The sequence below is a fragment of the Gasterosteus aculeatus genome, chromosome 12 (assembly GCF_964276395.1).
Source record: "Gasterosteus aculeatus chromosome 12, fGasAcu3.hap1.1, whole genome shotgun sequence".
NCBI lineage: Eukaryota > Metazoa > Chordata > Actinopteri > Perciformes > Gasterosteidae > Gasterosteus > Gasterosteus aculeatus.
Window position 1 is genome coordinate 1,744,208 of NC_135700.1, and position 25,414 is coordinate 1,769,621.

The 25,414-nt window shown below is 41.9% G+C and overlaps 1 protein-coding gene across 1 annotated transcript in view; it reads left to right on the forward strand.

Moving 5' to 3' along the window:
* Positions 1-25,414, forward strand: part of cemip (cell migration inducing hyaluronidase 1) — a 130,551-nt gene that overhangs the window by 34,173 nt on the left and 70,964 nt on the right. The window contains 9 exon segments of the mRNA XM_040204675.2: positions 142-329; positions 8,358-8,495; positions 9,850-9,988; positions 11,982-12,197; positions 12,199-12,216; positions 14,789-14,968; positions 18,002-18,072; positions 18,271-18,366; positions 22,288-22,409. Of these exon segments, the coding sequence (XP_040060609.2) occupies positions 275-329; positions 8,358-8,495; positions 9,850-9,988; positions 11,982-12,197; positions 12,199-12,216; positions 14,789-14,968; positions 18,002-18,072; positions 18,271-18,366; positions 22,288-22,409 (1,035 nt within the window). The 5' untranslated portion in view covers positions 142-274.

Sequence of the window (25,414 nt, forward strand, 5' to 3'; positions counted from 1 at the left end):
CCTTGACATAGGGTTAGACATTCAATAAACGGCAAGAGTTATGTACTACATTCGTTTTCCTGTCTTCCTTTTATTTGTGGGGCATTAAATGCAAAAGTATTGGTCCTGTTGAGTCATCTGCATTTCAATGTCTTGTTCTAGGTGCCTTTGAAGTCCTCCCGCTGTGAACTTGGCCCATCCACTGGATATCCTTCTTACGTGACGCCCACTGGAAGTTGTGAAGCACCCTTCCTAGGCCTTCTGTGTAAAGTTGGTCAGCAGCGGGTTAGGAGAGATGAAGACATGTGCCATATTTATGGCAGCTCTGCTGCTCCCCAGCTATCAAGCAGGTGAGTTAAGGACATATATTGACCTCTCTTTATTTTCTACAAACAACAGGCTGAGGACAATAAACATTTATATGAAATACGAGTCCATCACCCTATACGCATTGTGATGTGAAACTGATTCAGATTACTGGATACAATAAATAGGGTATCAAACGAAAGAGAAGGCAAGACAAAAATCTTAACCTTAAGGGCCCCGCTGTTTAATCTGACATGTGACTTCAAATATAACTTTGTTTAGTAAATTCATTAAGGCAGTTATTTGCTATGTCCAGAGGGAGCTTTGGAGCTTAAGAGGTTGGTTCAGCACCCAGATCATTACATTGCATGTCATTTAGCTGACGCTTTTATCCAAAGCGACTTACAATAAGTGCATTCAACCATAGGGATAAAAACTCAGAAGAACAGGAAACAGGAATGTGCAATTTACAACTTGTTATAGTTAAGTGCCATTATAAGTACAATTTAAGTGCTACATGTTGGTAAGGTAAAGTCTGAAGAGGTGTGTCTTTAGTTTGCGGCGCAAGATGTGAAGGCTCTCTGCGGTCCTGATGTCATCAGAGAGCTCGTTCCACCATTTTGGAGCCAGGACAGCAAAGAGTCGTGATCTCGTTGAGTGTTTAGCTCTCAGTGAGGGAGGAACAAGAAATTTGGCAGATGCAGAGCGGAGTGGGATGTAGGGTTTGACCATGTCCTGGATGTAGACTGGACCCGATCCATTCACAGCATGGTACGTGAGCTTCAATGTTTTGAACTGGAAGCCTGGTAGCCAGTGAAGAGAGCCGAGGAGTGGAGTAGTGTGGGAGAATTTCGGAAGGTTGAAGACCAGTCGAGCTGCTGCATTCTGGATGAGCTGAATGGCTGTGGCAGGGAGACCTACCAGGAGAGTGTTACAGTAGTCGAGGCGGGAGATCAGTACCTGCGCCGCCTTCTGAGTGAGAAGGGGGCGTATTCTCCTGATTTTGGAGAGCGTGTATCTACAGGATCACGATGTTGCAATAGTGTTGAATGTCAAGGCTGTTAAGTGTCCCAACACCGAACACACGGGCAGAGCCACTGCAGGGAGTTAGAGAACACAAGTTAGCTTAAATAGTTATAACTCGGGACATGGCATCAGCCAGTATATTTTCAGTGCCTTTTACATGCCGTACATCTAGGTGATATGGCTGAAGGAACATACACCAGTCAGTTAAAGACGATCAGTCTTTGATTTGGGTTTTGGAATGAGTGGAGACAGGTTAGGGCAGCGATTCCCAAAGTGTGGGCCACGGCCCACCAGGGGGCCGCGAAGGTACTGCAGGTGGGCCGCAAGAGGTCATTTACAATAAATAAATAGTTTTTTAATTTTCAATTTTAAAAAGTTTGAAATTAATATAAAAATATTTATGATGTGGCACATTAGTTATGTGAAACATTAGTTGATGAAGCACAAACAATTTAAACTGACAGATTAATAAAACAATAAGGCTCTCGCTCGAAACGGCTGCTCTTGTCCGCCTGTCGTTGTTCAACAAACGGGGCGCCCTCTCGTAGTATTAAAGTAAATATACCGCATTTTCCGCACTCCAAGGCGCACTTAAAAGGCTTTAATTTTCTCAAAAAAACGACGATGCCTTATAATCCGGAGCGCCTTATATATGGATCAATTGGTTAATCGGTTGATCCATACTGGTTGTACACGGCGCGCAAGGCGCTCTGCCAAATACGACAAAGCTCGTCTACGACGGCGAGATGCTGAGCGGTGCTCAAGCGCGTGAGATATGGAGCTTGTTTCAGGGCGCGTCGGGAGAAACAAAAGCTATCGTTCTCGCCGAGCACTTAATGAGATTAAAGAGCGAGAGACGGTGCCCTTTTCTTTACAGTAGCTGAACCATCTTAACGGGGAAAATAAGTTTTTTTTAAATAAATAACAAATAATATTTTATTAACAAATAATAAAATAACTTTTGCTCGCAGATGTTTGATTTTGGTTAAATTCTTAAGGTCATTTAATCATTATGTTTTGATCAGAGTTGTGATTAAAGGTTTGGGTGGGCCGCGAAAGATTTTCAGATTTCAAGGTGGGCCGCGGCTATCTTGAGTTTGGGAACCGCTGGGTTAGGGGATTATGATCCAAGATGGAGCCGACGATGGCTGCCACGGTGCTTCGGTGCGCTTGGTTTTTTGTTGTTTTTGTTAATAATGTTTCCTGTTGCGATTCCCGGAGCTCTTTCACCAGCGATAAGCTCTTGGACATCCGAGGAACAACTCCAGCGGACTTAATTTTCTTCTTTCTTTTGTGGAATTACTGGACATTCTAGTCAAAGGTGCGCTCACCTTTCATCAGGCGGTGAGACGCCGTAGGGAAAGAAAACGGGCCGGCTCGTTAGTGCGACTCCGTAAGCGTGGTTCTCGCACACCGCTGCCAGGCATCTTTCTCTCCAACGTGCGCTCATTGTGCAACAAACTGAATGAAATTCAGCTGCTGGTGAGGAGAGACAGAGACTTTTCTACATCCTCCGTTTTGTGCTTCATGGAGACCTGGCTCTGCGGATCGATACCGGACTCCGCACTCCAGCTGGCGGGCTTCCAGCTGCTCAGAGCGGACTGTGACACGGAGCTCTCCGGCAAGACGAAGGGTGGAGGAATCTGCTTCTTCTTCAACACCAGCTGGTGCAACGACGTAAAAGTGATCCTACATCACTGTTCTCCTGATCTGGAAACTCTCTTCATCAACTGTAAACCATTTTACTCCCCCCATGAGTTCGCGTCATTCATCCTGGTCGGTGTTTATATGTCGCCAGCGGGCAACGTGCACGAGGCACAGCGGACACTCGCCGACCAGATACGGCGTGTGGAGCGGACCAACCCGGACTGTTAGTTATTTTTCTCTGGGACTTTAACTGATTCCATCCCCCACAGCTCCACCAATCTGTCCCAGTCCCCCACCCACCCTCCCCAGCCCATCAGGGGCTCACACCTCTATATCACCCAGTTCAACGCTCTAAAGACAGTGGAGATGGTTTTAGATTTCTCTCCCCCATCACCACTGTGGATTCCTTCCGTTTTCTGGGCTCCATCATCACCCAGGACCTCAAGTGGGAGCTGAACATCAGCTCCATCACCAAGAAGGCTCAGCAGAGGTTGGTCTTCCTGAGGCAGCTGAAGAAATTCAACCTGCCAAAGATGATGGTGCACTTTTACACGGCCATCATCGAGTCCATCCTCTTCTCCTCCATCATCGTCTGGTACGCTGCAGCCACAGGACAAGGGCAGGCTGCAGCGTGTCATCCGCTCTGCAGAGAGGGTGATCGGCTGCAATCTGCCGTCTCTCCAGGACTTGTTCGCTTCTAGGACCATGACGCGAGCTAAAAAGATTCACTCCAGACAAAAATTGTTTGTGCCCCTTCCATCTGGCAGGAGGCTGAGGTCCATCAGGACTAAGACCTTCAGCCACAGGAACAGTTTCTTCCCGTTGGCAGTCGGGCTCATCTACCGAGTCCGGTCCCCGACTGACTCATTCCACCAGTCACTTTTCTTTCTCACTACACACGTCACTTGTCACTTTGTCAAATGGTGCACTTTATTTTTAATCTTTAATTTCTAATATTTTTAAACTAACCCATAGCCTTATACTACTAACCCATAGCATTATATGGACCCTTCCGATTGGACAGACGGACTGTCTTTTTTTTCTGAATCATTGGAAGGTAATTTTCAGCCACTTGAATTGGGACAGTATACCTCAAATCAGCTACTTCTTCCTCATCCTCACTTGACGATTCTTTGTATAAAGGAAGACTGAGTGCACAGAACACCCCTGAATTGCAGATTCCTCTGGTCAACGTGTTTATTCCATTCAAATCATTATATTTTGTTCAATAATACAGTTAGCATGCTAACTAGCAAACTACCAGCAGTAACGCTAACTAGCTTACCAAAAAAAACAGCCTTTCCCATGTCGAGTGGGCAGCACAAGTAAAACAATTGGTTTTAGTTCCAGGTGTGCTTCATTCAAACACTCACGTACTTACAGGAGCCTGTAGCCTTGGTTGTAGCAGCCAGTTGATCGCTCTGCTCCCGAATAAACTTCGCCTCGTTCTGCATCCGGTCTAAGCTCTTTTGCGCGCCTCTACTCGCGCATGCGCGTTACAGATGTAAGCAGAGTTTTCTGCACGTATTCAAAAGTTGTAGTATTTGTGGGTTTAGTTGTAAAAGTCCGACACATAATACGCAAGTTTTGAGTAGCCGGCGCTGTATGCGTCCATCTTTATTATTTACTCTTGCGCACAACCGCGCACCTTGGTGACATCATCAAAACATGACGATATCCAAGATACTACACAAGTAATATTTGAAACTGCCCGCGTTACTATGTCCTAAAAGCAACTTATTAACAGCACACAGTTTGTAGTTCCATATGTATGACGTTTTGATGAAGAGAAATATTAAAAACATTGAAATCACGTTTTTATGTAGACCAAATTTCACGGACCAGTTCATCAATTATTATGACAATTTTAATGATAATATCGTCTCTTTCAACGTTACGTTCTATGACACATTATCAACAAATTTAAGTTTTTCATATTTACGTTTCCCGAAAGTTTGAGACAATTCCGATCACCGGTGCGGGAGGAAAAGCGTGCCAAACTTTTGTACGGAAGAGAATAAGGCAATTAATAATAATAAGTATGTGACATTACAAGGAGTTTGGCTCTTAAGTTGTACATTGCGAACACCACACGCCACAGTCAAGCATCGACTGTCTCACAGTGTGAGAGGCTGTGTGCTTAGCCTTGCTCTTTTTTGCGAGTGGTACATTTTTGTTGACTGTTGGCGATGCAAAGAACATCGGGAACGCCGCTGCATGCTGTGCTATTCGGGAAGTTTATTTGGTGCTTAATTCGTATCAATTAGATACACTTTGGGCTTGTTTTTATCTACTTATTCTGAAAGAGTTGAGATAATTATTTTCTCTTAAACTGAATAAATAAAAAACCCTTCAATTGGAAAAAAAGAAGAAAAAAAAACTTTAGGGAGACAAACAGCCTTATGAAGAATACAGGAGTATGAAACGGAGGGCAGAGGAGGGATCCTTATACCGCGGTGGACAGACTTCAATGGATGTCATCTGTACACAATGAACAACTTAAAAAATATACAATACATTCAATTCATACCACAGAAATGATTAAAATATGCATATTATGGTCTTGCATTCCTCATATGCGTTGATTATCATCTCCTGCTCGTCAGCAGAGAGACTCATGGTCATGGTTTTGGTGATCGACTGTTTCCCCTTTTAAAGTAGGAAGAACACGGGCAATTACTGAAGTTTTTCTAAATTAACAAGATGATGAGAAATTGACTGCCGATCAACCTTTGACAAATCGTAATAGCCTTCATAGACTTCAATATTGAGATTAATTTAAGCTGACTAATCAGGAATCAGGAAACATTTATTGCCACAATATGTTAGTCATTCAAGGAATTTAACTTGGCGGTTGGTGCATAACAGCAGACAGTACGACAATGGACGACTGGACAGCAGTGCAAGAGGGATAAAATAAAATATAATGCTATGGGTTAGTATTATACTGTAGTTAAAAAATAAAGGAATAAAAGCAAAAAGTTAAAAATATTTCAAAATTAAAAATAAAGTGCACCAGCGAACAGAAAATGGCAAGTGAAAGTGACAAGTTTTGACATTTGACCTTCCTTGTGAGGAACCAACATACTTTAAAGGACACATCGTATGCCCATTTTACCACAAGTTGATATGGTTTTTGGGGGTCTTAATAAAATTTCTGTAACATACTTTGGTCAAAATACCACAAGGATCATTTAATACCGCAATCTTTTTACCTTGTCTAAAACAGCCCTCCACAGACTGACCTGTTGAGTGTCTGTTCTTTTAAATGCTAATGAGCCAGCTCCCCCCTCACCCCTCCTCCCTCCTCCACAACATGCGCTCGCCAAGCTGTTTCTCGCGTAGATACCGGACGTTATGTACAGATCTGTGCAGATTAGGGTGACCAGACATCCGGATTTAGGCCGGACTGTCCAGATTTTCAATGCCCTGTCCTCCTTTAAGGAGTTGCGCTGGGAAGAGCATCAAGTTTCACCATTGCTGCCCATGTGAGCATCAAAGTCCCAATTGCCTAGGCTGCATCCTTGTAGGACCTAGCCTTCGTGTAGGCCTGGGCTGGGTCCTCCAATACCCGCATAGACTGAACTTTGACGGTCTGGCCTACGGAGGGACTTTCTGGTTGCGTCAATTTAACCTCCACTGCTCCCCTTGCCTGGCAACCTGCTGCGCTTGACAGTAAAAGCATTAAAAGCTGAAAAATGTAGAACATACAGATTGAGAAAATATTGTTCTTTAATTTAGGAACATATGGTTCTCCTCCAGGGGCATGACATTTTTCCAATTAGGAGAACAACACTTTACGGTTATTTTAAATTAACAATAATGCAATCTCACGACAGAGGAGATTCCATCAATACTGTCAATAAAAACCACAACAGTAAAAACATTAACTTGTATGCCAGGACTTATATATTATAAAACAATACAATAACTATAGTATAAATATTTTTCTTGCATAGGAGACAAGCTATTTTAAATGTAACCGTAAGATATTACAGAATATGTCCAAGCTACAGTAGCTGAATGTCACCATACACATCGTTCTCCTTGCATGGTGCTGCTGCCTCCTGGCTCCATAAAACAAACGTAAAGTTAGTTTATAATCACACAACAAAACAAAAGGAGCAAAGCAAGTTTCTTTGTTTGTTTATTGATTGTATGATATTTCAGGATCATAACTTGTCCACCTTCATTTTAAAATACCCATTGATAATATATTTTAAATTACTTTTTTAATTTGACATGTTTTAGTATTATTTATATGTAATGTTTTTCTAGGCTATGGTATTTCAGGATCATACATTTACACCTGAGCTCACTTTGATCCATTTTTGTTTAGAATCTGTAGTATAAATCTCTATCTCTATCTATCTCTATTTATATCTATAAAACTGTCACACCCTCAGTAGGATATTAGTCGGCTTCTTAAGTATGAAAGTTAAGTCATTAAAGCGCAGCGGCTCCCGGTAACGTGAACTGCTCGTTGTGTATTTGTTATAAATGTGTGTTGGTACATTGATGTTAATAAGCGACAGTACATGGGCCGAGGAAGGTTCAGGTGAGGGGGCGGTCTGGGTTAAGTGCAGGACTGAGTTAACGTAGATAACTAAAAGCAATTTATTCTAGCGCCGTATGTGTATTTAAAACATGACATTGGTTACCAAGGACACGTAACTTACGCCATTTTATGAACATAAATGTGATGTCATATATTATAATATAACATTTATATCAATAGATATTCGAGTGAATTCTATTACTTCACGTTACATTTAAAAGTAAACTCCTTCCCGCTGTCTGCTCACCATCCTCAGTACTGAATAAATGAAATCCTTGTTGGCCCACACTACATTGTGGGATATGCTGGGCCACAATGGACAGATCAGATCGGCTCCTTGAGGGCTGCGTCCTTCGACTGCGTTCGTAGGAGCCGACGGGATGGGACAGCAGAGTAGTCCTGCAGCTGGCACCCAAAATGCTTTGACACAACCTCCATCCTGACTATTCTCACACGGGAGATTGGTTAGAATGTAGAATCCAGGTGGTTGTGCAACGTGGTGTTGCCACATCTACATTCTTTATCTCTGAAATGTAGTAGATGGAAGTATAAATTAATATAAAATGTATTCACTCCAGAAAAGTAATTGTACTTAAGTATTGTATTTGATTAGATGCAATAAATTACTTTCCACCACATATTGATAAGTTATAAATGGTAAATGGACTGTACTCATATTTCTCCTTTCTAGTCTCTGACCACTCAAAGCTCTTTACCACTATTAATTCACCCATTCACAGGAGCTATCATACACAGTGCCACCTGCTTTTTGGTAACTTATCATTCACACATGCGTGTGTCTTTCTAAGTTAATTATTGGTATATTTGATGTCTTGTTCAGTGTGTCCGGATAAGGAGCCAGGACTGCAGCCATGGATGCCAGGACACAATGAAGACCACCGTGTTACAATCGGTTATGGCAGGAAGGTTCTCCTAACCACTTCAGCTACCGTCCACTCCATTGAGATTCTTGGTGGAGGTAAGCGGGACAATTCCATCTTCTTTGACGTTACAGTGAAATGGTAGTCAAAGAAATCTAAATACCTGGATCTGACATCGTTGTGGGATTTACATTAAATCCCTGATATGAACGGGTATAATGCTGTAGAAAAGCCGTGCACCACACAGGTCTACAGTCAGTGCTTCATGTCTTAAAGCAACATTAGATCTGGTTGAATAGAGGTCTATGGAAAGGTCTACTTTTTTAATTTATTCCCTTAGTAAATCTAGTAAACATTATGTATTGTCTCTATTTTCAAGTTTCCTTTACAACAGCATAATATTCATTTAGTTAATCATGGTATATTTACAGTCAAATAGACCACAAAGCAGTGTGCTGTTGGGTAGAGCCAGACAGTGACACATTGCTACCATAGCATTTTCCAGGCTGGAAGTTGTCTGTGTTTTCTTCTAACCGCAATAAACCCATATTCAGTGTGTACATGTAGGTTGCCGGGAAAAAAGGGTTCAGTTAGTCTCTTTCAAAAGTCACTTCAAAAACCGATATGGCGAAGTTTTCAAACTCGATGCAGTCTACAAATCCATGGGCTTCGTCATGGCGACTATTCACTACGTCAACTTTAATAGGGAGGAGAAAGACAAAATGAATTAATTAGATCTGAACCACATTCAACTAATTGTTTTTTCTCCTTCTATGATATTGACACTTTTAACAGTCACACAATCTGATGGTCAGCTTTTTTATTCATGCTCAGTATCATTGGCTCAATGGTGCATCATCGAGAGAACCAGTTAACATTCGGTTCACTCTATTACTCTCCTAAAATCTACATGCCAAAAGACTGCTGCCACAGCCTCCACCAGCCCAGCCTCTTCTTCTTAAAAATACCCATTGATATCTTTTAAATTACTTAATTTGACATGTTTTAGTATATTATTTATATGTAATGCAGTATCTGCTGTTTTTTCCAGGCATTGATTTTTCATTTAAATAAGAAAATCTCTTTAGAACGCTAAACCAAATGATTTAAATGGTGTTTACTGTGTTTCACATATAACAATGTAATTTCAAGCAACATCCCTTGCTGTGTACCATGTGCATTTATTTATTTGCACCGTCCCTTCTCAAAAAGCTCAAATTAATTCATAATACATCAAATATTAAATATTGATAAAATTAATATTACTAAAGTGCAAACACAGTAACTGGATTTATTGGGCTGTAGACCTGAGAACGCTGGCGGTTGGCCAAGTACAGAACATCTGCTCTGTGTCTGTGGACAAACTGAGCCCAGGGCCTTAAATGGTAAGACGAGTCTGAGACCACTGGGGCATGAAAGGCTTCCTAACTTCCATCCTACCTCTCCCTTTAGGAAAGCTGGTGATTGCTGACACCAACCGGGCCATACTGCTTCGAACAAAACACATTCTGATTGGGAACAAGGGGGAATTGCACATTGGAAGCCCAGCCTGTCCTTATAAAGGAAACCTCACCATCTCCCTTTATGGAAGGTATAGTTGTATGAAGTTCAGCATTACAACCAACACAGTTGCAATGCAGTATGTGAAATATTTACAAAATGAAATCTATTGGTTTTGTGTACATGGATACAAATTGTATGTATTGTATAAAATGTTTTTCGGGAAAATGACGTTAAAAACAATTACTACTATAAATATTGGTGTTACTACCATTGCTACTACTACTCTCACGAGGGCTTTGCTACTCCTATTACTACCACAACAACTCTTACTACCACTGCTACCATGACTACAACTAATGCTAACACTACCGGCATTCCTACTACCACTGCTGCTCCCAATACTACTGCAACTACAACCATTACTACGGCTGCCACCAAGAAAAATTCTACTGCTACTACTATGTGTTGTGTTCTTGAATAAACATGAGAAGGACCTGCAACTCTTAATTTCAACTCCCGCATGCTCTCCTGCCCCAATCCCCCAATACCTGCCCCAGGTCACCCCCGCCTGGGTCCTAAGTCGCCACAATTAAAGCTTCCCATGAACATACTGTACACATATCAACATAGATTTATAACAAATACATCTCCCCTTTCTAGAGAACAAATGGTAGACTGCCTTTCTCCTCAGACCTTGCAGGATTATTCTTCCTCTTTTGTTGTTAGGGATTAAGATGGGAGCCTTAATCCTGAATGGAAGAACAATGTAACCAACATACTTGGGAAATTCTATTTCCAGCTCTAGAGTTTGTTTCAGGATGTAGATGTAGGTATGTAGAGGTATGTAGTGCAGTTGGTTGCGTCGCACCACCCCCTGAGGTAGATCCACCAAGTAAGACCGGAGTAGGGTGTTTGACTTTGTATCGGTTACCCAAACCGGCACACTGAGCAGTCTGACACGGTGAGGCTTATATTAACTTTCAGCATCTACTATGCCAGAGGTCTTCAACAGGGGGTCCTCGGAAATTTTTGGTTGAGAAAACATTTTGTTCACCTGCCGATTTGTGTCCAGGCCACCATACAGACTGAGCCACGTAACAGAGCCTCCTGTTAACTCGTCATCCAGCTGATCAAGCTAGCGTTAGCTCGCTAATAATAGCAGTAAAGCAGTTAGCAAGACTAAGACACGTTTTTATTTACTCGCCTCTTTTGGACCATTCATTTTTCAATCTGTTGTCTTGTATATATTTCGTGCTTTGTTACATATCGGTTATTGTTGACATATATATTTGTGTGTGTTGTACGTTTTAATGCTGTCATATACGGTAGTCCAGTGTACTGTGGGTTATACGGTAGCTGATGTTATGCCTGTAAAGGGAGACATTGTGATCCATTAAACCAGCGTGGCTAATTAAGAAGCCTCTAATGCAGGGGTCTCAAACTCTCGTTCCGCAGGCCAATTGCAGCCCTCGGGACAATATTTTGTCGCCCCCCACCTTAATATGAAAGTTTAATGTTAGTGCGGCCCGCGAGTTTTATACTGTAGCAACCCCATAACCACCATCCACAGAAGCCTGCTGGGAGGCAAAGCTCAAAGACTTCAGGAAAGTAGCGGGAAATGTTGGTTTATGATGGTGTTGGTTTACCTGCCGCAGGTTCCTCCTCCCTGGGTCCCCACATGTAAAGCTCTCCATGAACATAAATAAATAAACATAGGTTCATAACATATACCACACTACCACAACAGCTTTACTATTACTACTGCAACTACTACTGCTGCTAAGCTGTTGCATGGTTCCGGACTTTCAGTCTTCTTCCACACAGAAATATGGTGACTATTAAAATATGATCAACTGCTCCCAGTACACAAAACCAAACCTGTGCATTATAAATACACAAAAATAATTATTATAATGGTTATTCTGCCTGTATAAATAATATTTTGGTTATTTTGGATTCTTAATTGTTTTTATCACTGTTCCATATTTGCGTTTTTTATAATATAATTGTTTTTTACAATGTTTTCTGCTGCTGTTAATCTGTTACATTTCCTATAAGCGTTATCTTACCCTGTTTTACAGATTGGATGACAGTGATAATGAACACAGTTACTTTGGGAAAAAGTACCTTGGCGTGGGGACAGGAGGGACACTAGAGATCCACGGAGAAAATAAGCTGGCATGGACGTTCCTCAACAAGACACTGCACCCCGGAGAGAGCAACCAAAACAGCTACCTGTTCCAGAGAAGCTGGGGGAGCCGAGGCATCATTATCCATGTCATTGACCCCAAGACTGGAGGTGCTGCACAATGACAGGTAGGGTACCCCTCAGAACAGAGGCTGCGTCTGAACGAACATGAGACTCTTAATTATAGCAGAAAGGGGGTGTTGGCTGACATCTAGTCAGCCGTCTAACTAGAAGGTTGTAGTAAAGGAGACAGCAAATGTGCTTCTGATATCTCTTGCTTTGTTTTGTGCATGAGTAGTAATAGTCATTCTTCATATCTTTTGATGCTTAATTATCCAAAACATGTTGTATACTATACAATGTATAGCCTTTATTGTGGTTAAATACATGATTGTAAGTTTTAGATAAGGAGTCTTTACTCATTATCTAAAAATTACAAATTGCATTGACATGGATCAAGGCTGCTCTAATTTACTCATAGACAACTGCTAAATTATTAGTTAGTAATTAGAAGAGGAGGGACAAATATTTCTTTGAAGTGAGATAATGTTTTACTAATGTCATTGGTTGCTCACCTTAAGGTCTCAGTGCACATTAGTGGATATTTTAGCTGCCATCTTTCATGCAGGTATGCTCCTGATTTATTTTCTCTTAAATGAATTGTAATGTATTAATGCAAATAAACAATTGTAAGAAAGAAAAACAGGTTGAGTTTAGATTTTAAAAGAAAAGATATTCGCAAAGTGCCTGCAAAGTGGTAGTGTCTGCTGCATCTCTGTTATTTGCACATATTTACCGTAAATTCCAGACTATAAGCCGCTACTTTTTTCCCACGCTTTGAACCCCGCGGCTTATACAACAGTGCGGCTAATGTATAATTTTTTCCGGGCTAACGCGCAACAGCGAGACAGACAGATGCAAGTTACGGGCAACAAATGTGGTTGTTAGAGACGGAAACAGAGCAATGCACATAAACTTGCCATTAATTAATCAATGGTGAGACGTTGGAGATGCAAGTTGAAGAACTCCCGCAAGTCTTTTTTCTGCCGCTTGGACCAGTGACGTGTGGTGAGGTTCGTGGCTGGGGGCGGCACTGACTCTTTCAAAGTCAGATTCACAAATATTTAACTGGCAGCTTGTACTTCGACTACTGGTTTTGTTTCATATCCCTTATCGTGTAGTCTTTTATAATATGGGGCAGATGAAATCAAGCGTTCTGATTGGTTGCGAGTGAGTCACGGGGTGTACTGAATGGAGCCACAATGTAATGTGGTTATCTGATTAATCTGATTACATTGACCTGAGCGTTCATATCAGTGCGGTGATCAAAATAACAGTTAGATTTTGCGTGACCGTTGGTTGTCATTTCAGTTTTTAGCTTTGTGGCGATGCCCTAAAAACAGCCCGGAAACGGCACAAATCAGCAGTTTTGGGAAATGCAAGCTTTCGCAACCGATTCAGGGCACCTTTTAGCCAAAGAGGACAATTCAGGTGGACGTCATGAGCGAAGTGAATGAATGAGACGCCCAAATTAATGTTGATCTCCTTGCTAATCCTCAACTTATGTCTGGTGCTAGGCTAACAAACGTGAAGTTCCCAATGCTGTTTGTCTGTTGCATAGTAACAGCCAAGTGCGTGGATTTTCCACGGTTTGCCAACAACACCCTGGAACAGTGCATTATTGACCATAAAGTACAGCCTCTTGTACCTTATTGCTTAAATGTTCTTTTATATTTTTTAAATATTATTAAAATAGGGATGGTCTTTTATTTTTGTCGTGTACAGCAGTGTATTCATGCTGTCACCTTTACTTGTAAATTCCGTCCATTCGCCAATCCTTCTGAAAAAAACATGTCTATGACTTTGGTGTAAAAGTCCTCTTCTATCTAACAGTCTCTTTGTCTCAATAGACATTATTGCTCAGGGGGAAAGTCGTCTTTGGTCAGTCCGATTCAGATTATGTTTTCAGTTTTCAAGGATAAGAAAAACTTGACGTTCGCTACTTGACTGTTTAGCTTGCACATTCTAACTATGCCAGTGTGTAATACGTGAAGAAAAACCATAGCAGAACAAGCGTGTGTGCTCACACACGGCTCATTCAGTGAGACAAAGGTACTGGCTTCGCCTCCGCAGCAGTGAAAAGCAGGGAGGGAGGCTGCCAGTCCAGCTGCCTCCCTTTACCGCTTTTTAACTGCGCTGTCAGATCAGCATGACTAACATACGTGAAATAAAAGACCCAGACTATGGGATGTGAGGACATGTGATGAAAACTCTGTACAAACATTACATTGGTGACATATAGAGACATTAATTGCACACATGCTCATACTCAATCGAGCAAAAACATGAGCAGCTCAACCGGGCTTAAGAGGGATTGCGCAATCCTGTATTTGAACAGGAAAATACACAAATTCAGCGATTATTACTATAAAAAATGACCTCATTAATCAAAACTTCCATATTTTTCAGAATGTAAATTATTTTAAGTAAAAGTGAAGATTTGTGACCAAACAATCACTAGTTGCTAGGAACCCAATGATGCATTTCTAAAGATAAGAAAATTTCATGATTTTTCATCATAGATGCTGGAGTACCTAGGATGGTTTTATGCTGTGGGGTTTTCAAAATGCATTTTAAAGCCCATTTTTGTTTTACGTTGAATGGACGCTATAATAATTTCGTTCTCTTTTACGCCGACAGATTTGACACATACAGTAGTAAGGATGAGAGTCGTCGCCTTGCAAAGTATGTGGATGGTGTGGCGGCAGGGCTGATACTGGCCATGGTGGTCAATGACGAGGGGTCCAACAACTTGGAAGACTTGGCCAAGAAGAGCCTCTCTAGGGTGGGAAGCCACCTAATAAGCACTCTGGAATTTCGGTGAGCTCTTGAAAAAGATATTTTGGAATGTAATGATAATGATTTTTATCCATATGGTTGAAATTAGGGGTGTAACGATTCATTTTAACAACAATTTGATTCGAATCGCGATTCATGGTTGCCGATTCGATTCATGGACGATCTGGGTTAATTTAGAACGATTCGATTCAGTGACTTGAAATCAATTCAGTAACTTTACTGGACAGTGCAGGCAAAGTGGTCAGGAGACGATTGCGAGCGAGACATTTACAAACCAACTTATCGACCCAGTGTGTGGAAACATTTTGGCTTTTGCAAACATGGAGGTGTTCTAAATAAGTTGGTCGCTGTTTATAGAATATGTAGAAGACAAATAAAAAAACACGGAAACACAACGAATCTTTCCGGCCATCTACTAAGGCGCCATGGGATTAAACAACGCCGACAGTCAGGCACCTCTTGCAGCATTACCGCTGCAGCAGCAGCAGAAGGTAACTCCAGCTCTGCAGACACCTCAGGCCTCGCCAGCACCAAATCAACATCACAGTAACAATTGCCAAGTTTAGCTGTAAAGACATGCGACCCTACAATGTCGTTGAAAATCCGGGGTTCTGTGAATTGATCCAAACATTTTGTAATTATTGTGTAATGTGGCACTTGATTCAAATAAAAGGTTAATCCATTTGCCATTAATGGTTGCTTGCTTGTTTATAATATCCATAATTAATTTAAACTTGATTTCCTTACAAGAAACAACAGGAATCTCAGAAACTCTCCAGTAAAGTTACTGAATCGATTTCAAGTCACTGAATCGAATCGAATCGTTCTAAATTAACCCAGATCGTCCATAAATTGAATCAGCAACCATGAATCGTGATTCGAATCGAGTCGTTGTTAAAATGAATCGTTACACCCCTAGTAACAATGTAAAATATGTGTAATACATTCAATTCCTATGACAAAAATTATTTCTAAAAATTGCGAGTAGCAAGCCAGGCTAGACAACAAGACACCAGTGCACAAGTAATAAAATAAAGTAAAATGAAATGCTAATGCAATGGGTTAGTAGAATAAGGCTATGGGTTAGTATAAAACAAGAGAATAGAGTTAAAAAACAAAGTGAAAAATTACAGTTAAAGTGACATGTGCGGTATGAAGGTGAGTGACCAGTGGAATGTTATGGTCAGTCAGTGGGGGACCAGCTCTGTTGATGAGCCCGACAGCCGACGGGAAGAAACTGTTGGTGTGCCGGGAGGTCTTAGTCCTGATGGACCTCAGCCTCCTGCCAGATGGAAGGGGCACAAACAGGTTTTGTCCGGGGTGAGAGGAGTCTGCTACTATCTTTTTAGCTCGCTTCAGAGACCTGGAAGCGAACAAGTCCTGCAGGGACGGCAGAATGCAGCCGATCACCCTCTCTGCAGAGCGGATGACACGCTGCAGCCTGCCCTTGTCCTTGGCTGTGGCTGCAGCGTACCAGACGATGATGGAGGAGCAGAGGATAGACTCGATGATGGTCGTGTAGAAGTGGACCATCATCGTCTTTGGCAGGTTGAATTTCTTCAACTGCCTCAGGAAGAACAACCTCTGCTGAGCCTTCTTTGTGATGGAGCTGATGTTCAGCTCCCACTTGAGGTCCTTGGTGATGATGGAGCCCAAGAAACGGAAGGAATCCACAATAGTGACGGGGGAGTCACACAGGGTGATGGGGGAGGGTGGGGCTCTGTTCCGCCGGAAATCCACAACCATCTCCACTGTGTTTAGAGCGTTGAGCTCCAGGTTGTTCTGGCTGCACCACGATACCAGATGGTCAGACTCCCACCTGTAGGCGGACTCGTCCCCACCAGAGATTAGTCCAATGAGGGTGGTGTCATCCGCAAACTTCAGGAGCTTGACGGACTGGTGGCTGGAGGTGCAGCTGTTGGTGTACAGAAAGAAGAGCAGAGGGGAGAGAACGCAGCCTTGGGGGGAACCGGTGCTGATGGTCCGAGAGGCTGAGACATGTTTCCCCAGCTTCACGTGCTGCTTCCTGTCAGACAGGAAGTCTGTGATCCACTTGCAGGTGGAGTCGGGCACGTGCAGTTGGGAAAGTTTGTCCTGCAGCAGAGACGGGATGATGGTGTTGAAGGCAGAGCTGAAGTCCACAAACAGGATCCTGGCGTAGGTTCCTGGGGAGTCCAAATGCTGGAGGATGTAGTGGAGGGCCATGTTGACAGCATCGTCCACAGACCTGTTGGCTCTGTAGGCGAACTGCAGGGGGTCCAGGAGGGGGTCGGTGAGGGACTTCAGGTGGGTCAGGACTAGCCGTTCAAAAGACTTCATGTCTACAGAGGTCAGGGCGACGGGCCTGTAGTTATTGAGCCCTGTGATCCTGGGCTTCTTGGGAACAGGGATGATGGTGGAGGCCTTGAAGCAGGCTGGTACGTGGCATGTCTCCAGGGAGGTGTTGAAGATGTCAGTGAACACCGGAGATAGCTGGTCAGCACAATGCTTCAGGGTGTGAGGGGAAACGGAGTCCGGACCGGCTGCCTTACGGGGATTTTGTCTTTTAAAGAGCTGGTTAACGTCTCTCCAGAATAGAGCGGGTCGTTGCTGGGGGGGGGGGTGATATAGATGTAGAGGCGTGAGCACCTGATGGGCTGGGGGAGGGAGGGGTGGGGGACTGCAGCAGGTTGGTGGAGCTGTGGGGGATGGGATCAGGACATTGTCTTTCGAATCTGCTGTAGAACTCATTCAGCTTGTCTGCCAGGCGGAGGTCATTCATGGAGTGGGGGGTTTTTGGCTTGTAGTTAGTGAGATGTTTGAGGTCTCTCCAAACCGAAGCAGAGTCACTTGCTGAGAACTGTTGTTGGAGTTTCTCAGAGTACAGTCGTTTAGCATAAGTGTGTGTCTTGGCAAAGTCAATGGCAGATGTTCGTAATTATCTTACCAACTTCATGGATGTGTATCTCCTCAGCTTATTTCAGTTGTGACTTAGTATCTAACTCTCTTTTTTTCCACATTGTCCGTCACACTTCTCCTTTCTTGCTTCCGATCTTATCTCTTTTTTCTTAACAGGCATCCCTGGACCTTTATAGTAACAAAAGGACATGCGTCCTCTGCAGTGGAGGGTTATGCCATCTATCAAGGTAAGAGTCAATGATTCATCAATATTTGTAGTAGAAATGCACAGAGATGTTGCATTACATCAAGCCAAAACAAAGTCAATGCACTTCCTGTTGTTCAACAAAATAAAGCACTTCCTGTTCTGCACGCTATTCAAATAAGCAGCGTTACAGAAGCATTTTAAAACAATTTACAACAGATGTATCCATATGTGTTGATAGGGACCAAAGCTTCTTCAGAGGCCCGCAGCTCTGCTGTTTTTCAGTTGGCTTATGGGGAGCGTTTCACTGTTACCGCCATCAGTCAATGGGTGCAAGGTAAGACTTTTCCTCTGTCTGACACACACAAACACAGTGCTGTTGAAGGTGATGTTGGTGTCATCGATTTGATGAAATGAGTGGGTTGTGAGTGTCAGGGCTCAATTTCCATTGCTTTCGTGCTGGTATTCCAGGCGCACATGTGCAACATCTGACCCAGACTTTCAATTTCATTTCAATTTCAATCATTTCAATTTCATCACACAGTTAGCCAGTTTTTCTTTTGTAATTGTTCAAATAATAACTTGTTTTTTTGTTTAGATTGCGCTCAAGACCCTAACACACTGAAAGCCATAAATTCTGATCCTCAATTATATTTCTATTCAATCCAATTGAATTTATTTTATCCAATTGCAAGTATACGTCCAAAATGACAAATTAGACATTTGCCTCAGAGGGCTTTACAGTCAACCCTGCAACCCTCACATCCACACAGGAAACGTGTGAGGAGAGAAAGCACAAAAAGTCTTTGAAGAAGCTGAAGTAGAAAATGCATTTCCTGCTGAAATACAGCAATAAAAAATAGCTGAAAATACAGCAATGAGAAAATTTGAAATTAATTTTAAAAAATTGCTGAAAGTACAGAAATGGAAAGAGAGAAAGGGGAGCGGGAGAGAAAGGGTGAGGAAGGGAGAGAGGGTGAGGCTGCTGAAGCAGCATTCCAACAATAAGCGGTGTGCATTAAGGAGATGTGAATTCTTATAGAAGGAGGGAGAGAGAACAGCTCAGTGTGTCCAAAGAAGTCCTCAGGTGTAGTTTATCTCAGGGCTGGTCCAGGCTAACCTTGCTGTTGTATATTACAGACACCCTTTTAGCTCTTAAAGTATGAATGTGATATAGATAAATGTTCAACTCACTTAACTCACACAATCACTAGATCAAAGTGGTATCACTCTATTGGAGTTTTTGCGTTACACAGAAGATTTTCATACACTGTCCTGCAGACTGCAAATAAACAGCCATGAAGTTACAAATGGAGTTTATGTACTGACCTCTAATGTGAGTTAATTGAAATCTGATTAGAATAAAGGCTGCACTACGCTGACCCAGTGTTAATTTCGTCGACGAAAACTATGGCGAAAAATGTTCGTTAACAAACCTTTTTTCCATGACTGAGACGAGACTAAGACGTCACGAAAACGATCTTAAAAAATAAAAACTATGACTAAATCTATTCTAACTTTCGTTAACGAGACGAGACGAAAAAGTTGGTGGTTCGGTGAGTTTGAATGTGCGCTTCCTTAGTTTAGCTCAGCTGTCTCGGTTTAGCTGACTAAAGCTAAACCTGGTGCTTCAGAGAAACATGAAGACCCATTTAACAGGCTGTCGGCCAGCAGAGATCAACGCGCACCTTTTTGCTCTGTTCTCTTGCGATGGCAGGCTGCGTTTCCTCAGGTGGATGAGACGGTCCGTTACAGGCTTCTCCAAACACGTCCAACATAATAAACTTATTGCAGGTTCTGAAGCCTCAGGCATTGACCGTGAGACTCACGCATTTCAACTATAGTTCACACACCACATCGTGAGAAGACTGCGTTAAACCGTCTCGCCACCGTACGCTCGTTACTAAGCAACATAGAGGCACGCACACACGTGACAGGTGGATCCTTTTGATAGAACTGCGCAGTGCAGGTGAAGGATGTGGCGGCACAGAGCAGGTGGAGGAAAACAAGACACAAGAGAGAAGAACTGGTCATGAAACCAAAAAATAAATAAAGAGACAAAGAGAAAGAAAAGACTGTTGAATGAAAAGTGGGGGTCCAGTTTAGAATGGCTGGTTTATGATGCAGCCAAGAAAATAATGTATTGCAACGATTGTAGGACGTTAAGGGGTCTTTTGTTGGGACAAGCAATTTCACAGTGGAAACAATAAAGGACCATGAAGTTTCCGGTGGCCATGTTGAAAGCATTGCAAGTAAACAGACAAAGACCTCCTCATGAAGTTGTTACACCTTTGTTAAATTGCTTTGCGAATAAATGCTTTGCTATATGTTAAAATCCAAATCCTTTCATGTGATTTTTCACGTCATTTATATTCGCTCACACAAACACTTCAACCATTTGTTCTTGGCCCGGCTCCTCCGTCAAATTTTACAACCCATTGTGGCCCGCGAATCAAAAAGTTTGCCGACCCCTGCTAGACCTGTCCTAGGAGGGACATCTAATGGACAACCAAGTACTGCAAGCTAGACTATTATGTAGCTATAGACACAACACAGAGGGTTCCTGTGCCTGAGAAGGGAAGAAAAAATACATTAAATGTGACTAAAACTAGACTAAAACTAATTACATTTTAGTCTAGTTTTCGTCGACTAAAAAGGAGACTAAAATGTTCTGGGTTTTTGTCGACGAAAACTAGACTAAAACCAAGAAGGATTAAAATGACGAAATGTGACTAAAACTAATATCCATTTTTGTCTACTTTAGACTAAGACTAAATCAAGAATAGCTGCCAAAATTAACACTGCGCTGACCTATATGTCTCTACTCAATTCTAATTCAATTGTTTCTTGCTCATATGTACAGTTGTTACATCTATATACAGATGTTATGTGTCCCACAGGCTTCTCTGTGTCACGATCTGGCCATCCGGCTAGATTAATTCATTTGAAAATGTGAGATTAATTAATAATTAATCTATTGTAATAGTAAAACGAAATTTACATTATTCATTCATTATTAATGTCAAAAAGAAGATTAGCACATGTTTTAACTGGGCACCACCCTGAGATCAGGGACAAATAACCAACTATAAATTAAGTCTCACAATTAGTGGTCACTAAATTTGTCAACACAATGTTCAGCTATTATCACACTACACATTTGCAAGGTATTGAAAGAAAACTGCTTTTTAAATATAAATTTAAAAAACTTGGATATAAATACATGCCTTAGGTAGCAGAATCTATACATTTTTTGTGTGTGTGGGAGTACGTGTGTTAGCTAAAAAATAAGTCTATTTATTATATATACTCATTTATTTTTTTAATTTAGGAAGCTATGCTTCACCTCTGGAGCATGATATATTTCAGGCTGAGAGAGGAACATTTTCTGGGCGTTTTAAATTCACTTCAAATGGATTAAGCCCTAAACTAATATTCCAAACTTTATGCTGCGTTCACACCAAAAGCGAAGCGAATTATTCCCGCGAGTAGATTCCATGTAAAGTGCACGGACGCGTAATTAAGCTACAGTAGCTAAATGTCACCACGCACATCGTTCTCCCCGTCAGCTTGATGCTGCTTCCTCCTGGCTCCCTAAACCAAAGCAGAATGTATAGTTGCTATATTGGATGACCTAATCCTCACATTGCTCAAACCGTAAAAACTACTTTCTTGCCTGCCTTTTATGCCTACCTCACAAGTTCTTCCCCTTATCCAACCACTTCGATTAATGCTGTGCAATGCCTTCGCAGAGCTTAGACAAATTATTACTTCCACTCAGGCAAAAATACATCAAAATGTTTTTTGAAAAAAAGAATACCACTCAAACAGTCACAGAACGTCAGTGTAACTAAGTAAAGTGTTATACATGGATATAACGGGTAGAAAAAGCTATGAGATATTAGGTCATAATTCTCATGCAGCCTTGCATACTGTGTGCATGCAGCCTTGTCTCTTAAAGATGACATTCCCATGCATGCATGGTGAATTGCGTGATTATTATTTCTCTCAACAATGTTAACCGTGTTCAAACCGTAGTCCAGGAGTAGTTAGTTCAGTTGTATAGGAACGTTTTTGTTCGATTTTGTTGAAGAACGTGTTTGTTTAAATATGGAACTACAGATTCAAATTCAAGTCCAGTCAAATGCTACTACTGTACGCCAGACAGAGAACAATTCCTTCAGAACCTTCAAATGCTACAAATACTTTTCGATGCTATCTACCACTGGGCTGTCGGACTAACATTCATGTCTCACAGAGGCCGAGTGGACAGAATGGTTTGACAGGGACGATGAGAGGGGATCTGGAGACTGGGAGAAAGTGTCTGACCTGCACAATGCTTACCCAGACAGACTGTGTGGCACTCCACTAGACATCCAGGTAAGTCTGTTTTCACATCATTAAACACAAATACATGCTTTGATACTTCAGTTTCTTTGTATTTACGCACGATATGAAACAAATAATTTTAGAAACTCCTCTACTACGGATATTCTCTGTCCCTTGTCCATTGTCAGATTGTATGATCCTACATATCGGTACCAGGATATCATATTTTTTTAAGTTGTATTCCTCTTTTTAAATCACTCCCTGCAATGCATGCGTTGATTTGACTGTTTTTTGTCAGTTTGTGACAAATGCATTGCTTCTCCTGTGGCATATTTACACATGAACCTACTGCATTGAAATCTTTTAAGCAAAGTGATGCTCTAACGGCATAAGTAATGTCCAAGCACAGCACTGAGTGAATAGTGAACGCTGAGGCTGTTATTGATGACATACAATTACCCTGTTTCCTCTGAATACCTTCTTTGTGTAATACGTAGTAGGGCTGCAACGATTAGTCGAAGTAATCAACGACGTTGATTATAAAAAACGTCGACGCAGATTTTTATCGCAGATGCGTCGTATATTATAAAAAGGATTCAGAGCTACGGGTCTTTTTCATTCAGCATTGCAATACACGACAGCGTGCAAGGACTTCCTGTATTGTCATCAGCGAACCAAACCAAAACAGAGTTGTTGTTTCACAGCAGCAGCATGTCGGTGAATTATTGTAGCCTGTCTTTTTGTTCGTTCTGAATAGTTAACATTAACCTCCACTTAGCATAAAAATAATTTCATATCAACACAATTACGAGAGACCTACACTAGCATCATAAAAACCTACTAAAGCTTACGACTAGGCCCGTCGCAATATGCAATAAATGACATATCGCACCCTCTCTGAAATCGCGTGCAATAATCTTCGGTGCTCCGATATTCTTTTTACATATAAATGAACGTCACCAACATTTAATTTGATTGCTGATCGCTGCCTATGTCTCTTTTCCTTGTAGAAAGCGGGGGCAGCAAACACCCCTCATTTTTATTCCACCATTTAAGGGGTCATCCTTTTTAGAGTGTGGCCTCTCCAAAGTACAGCCGAATTTCACTTGTCACAACGTGGATCTTTCGGTCCTCCTCAGATTCTCCATCCTCATTTTCACTCTTTCACTGACTGTCTGTGTCAGACTGAAGGAGGGTTTCCAGAGCACTCTTTCTATCTGAACTATTGGCCCTCTGCAGTTTTGCATCCTGTGTCCCAGTTGTTTTTGCTTCTTTTACAGCAAGCACTTCAACACTCACCTGCAGTCTGATGCTATCTTCAGGAGTCAAAAACTTTCTGTATTTGGGGTCCAAGGCAGCTGCAAGAATAACTGGATTTTCTTTGTCTGCTGAGATAGTGGAAATACTCCCCCATCTCTGGTTTTTATCCCTTTTTCTTCACTGGTAATAAAAGATTTTCCTGAGCTTGTCTCAAATTGGCTTTGGTGTACCGCCCGTGTCAGCCCTTTGACTGCCTGTGGAAGGCCTGAAATGGTTGTGTACTGCTGTCCACTAAACAGTAGCAGTTTTAAAAGGTGCCAACTAGGGGTGTAACGATTCATTCACTGAATCGATTAATCGATTTATATTCCTACGATCCAACTGAATCGATCTGTGCTCCGCAAATCGGCATTCCGGACGACATATATCGATTACAAATCGATTGAAATGGTACATAATCGATTGTATCGATACTTGGAAACTGCACATTGGATTTAAGTGTAAAACTGTATGGATGCGTGTTTGTTTGTTTGTTTTTTAGCACTTTAGACACGTTAAACGTTACTCGATTCAGTCTGCCTGTCTGTGACGTCATCAGTACGCAGCGGCAGCCGCGCAAAAACTCGGAACAACAAAACACAGCGTGGAGGAGACTACTGCGAGCAAGATATTTACAAACCAACTTATCGATCCAGCGTGTGGGAACATTTTGGCTTTTGCAAACACGGAGGTGTTCTAAATAAGTCGGTCGCTGTTTGTAGAATATGTAGAAGCCAAATAAAAAAAACACAGAAACACGACTAATCTTTCCGGCCATCAACTAAGGCCCCGTGGGATTAAACCACGCCAACAGTCAGGACCTCTAGCAGCGTTACCGCTGCAGCAGCAGCAGAAGGTAACTCCAGCTCTGCAGACGCCTCAGGCCTCGCCAGCACGAAACTCAACATCACAGTAACAATTGCCAAGTTTAGCTGTAAAGACACGGAACCCTACAATGTGGTTGAAAATCCGGGGTTCTGTAAATTGATCCAAACATTGTGTAATTATTGTGTAATGTTTACATTGAAAATGGCACTTGATTCAAATAAAAGGTAATACATTTGCCATTAATTGTTGTTTGCTTGTTTATAATATCCAATATATTATAATTTATTTAATTAAATATAATTCATTTAAACCTGATTTCCTTACAAGAAACAACAGGGATCTCAGAAACTTTGCCTGCACTGTCCAGTAAAGTTACCGAATCGATTTAAAGTCACTGAATCGAATCAAATTGAATCGTTCTAAATTAACCCAGATCGCCCATGAATCGAATCGGCAACCATGAATTGCGATTCCAATCGAATCGTTGTTAAAATGAATCGTTACAGCCCTAGTGCCAACCTTTGCTTCAGTTCTTCAAGCAGCTCCCACTGCTCTGGCTTCAAGTCAAAGTAGTGTTTTCCCCTTACCTCAGGATCTGAAAGAGTGGCAGTGACAGGCCAGCGCTGTTCAAGGAGTCTCTATCATGTGGAATGTACTGTTCCATCTTGTGCTGACATCCTGGATCAGTGCATTTTTCTTAGCATTCATTTGCTCCTGTTTCATATTTAGCTTTGTACTAGCCAGCTCACTTATCTTAAAGTGCTCCACTAGCTGCCTAGCAGCACCTAGTGCTCTGCTGATGGTGGTTTCTTTGAGAGCAGTGTTGACTATAAGCTGGAGTGTGTGTCCAGCACAGACTTCAAGCAGTCGTATTGCTGCCACCATATTGGAACCACTGTCATGCACTATTGCTTTTATTTTGGTGGGCA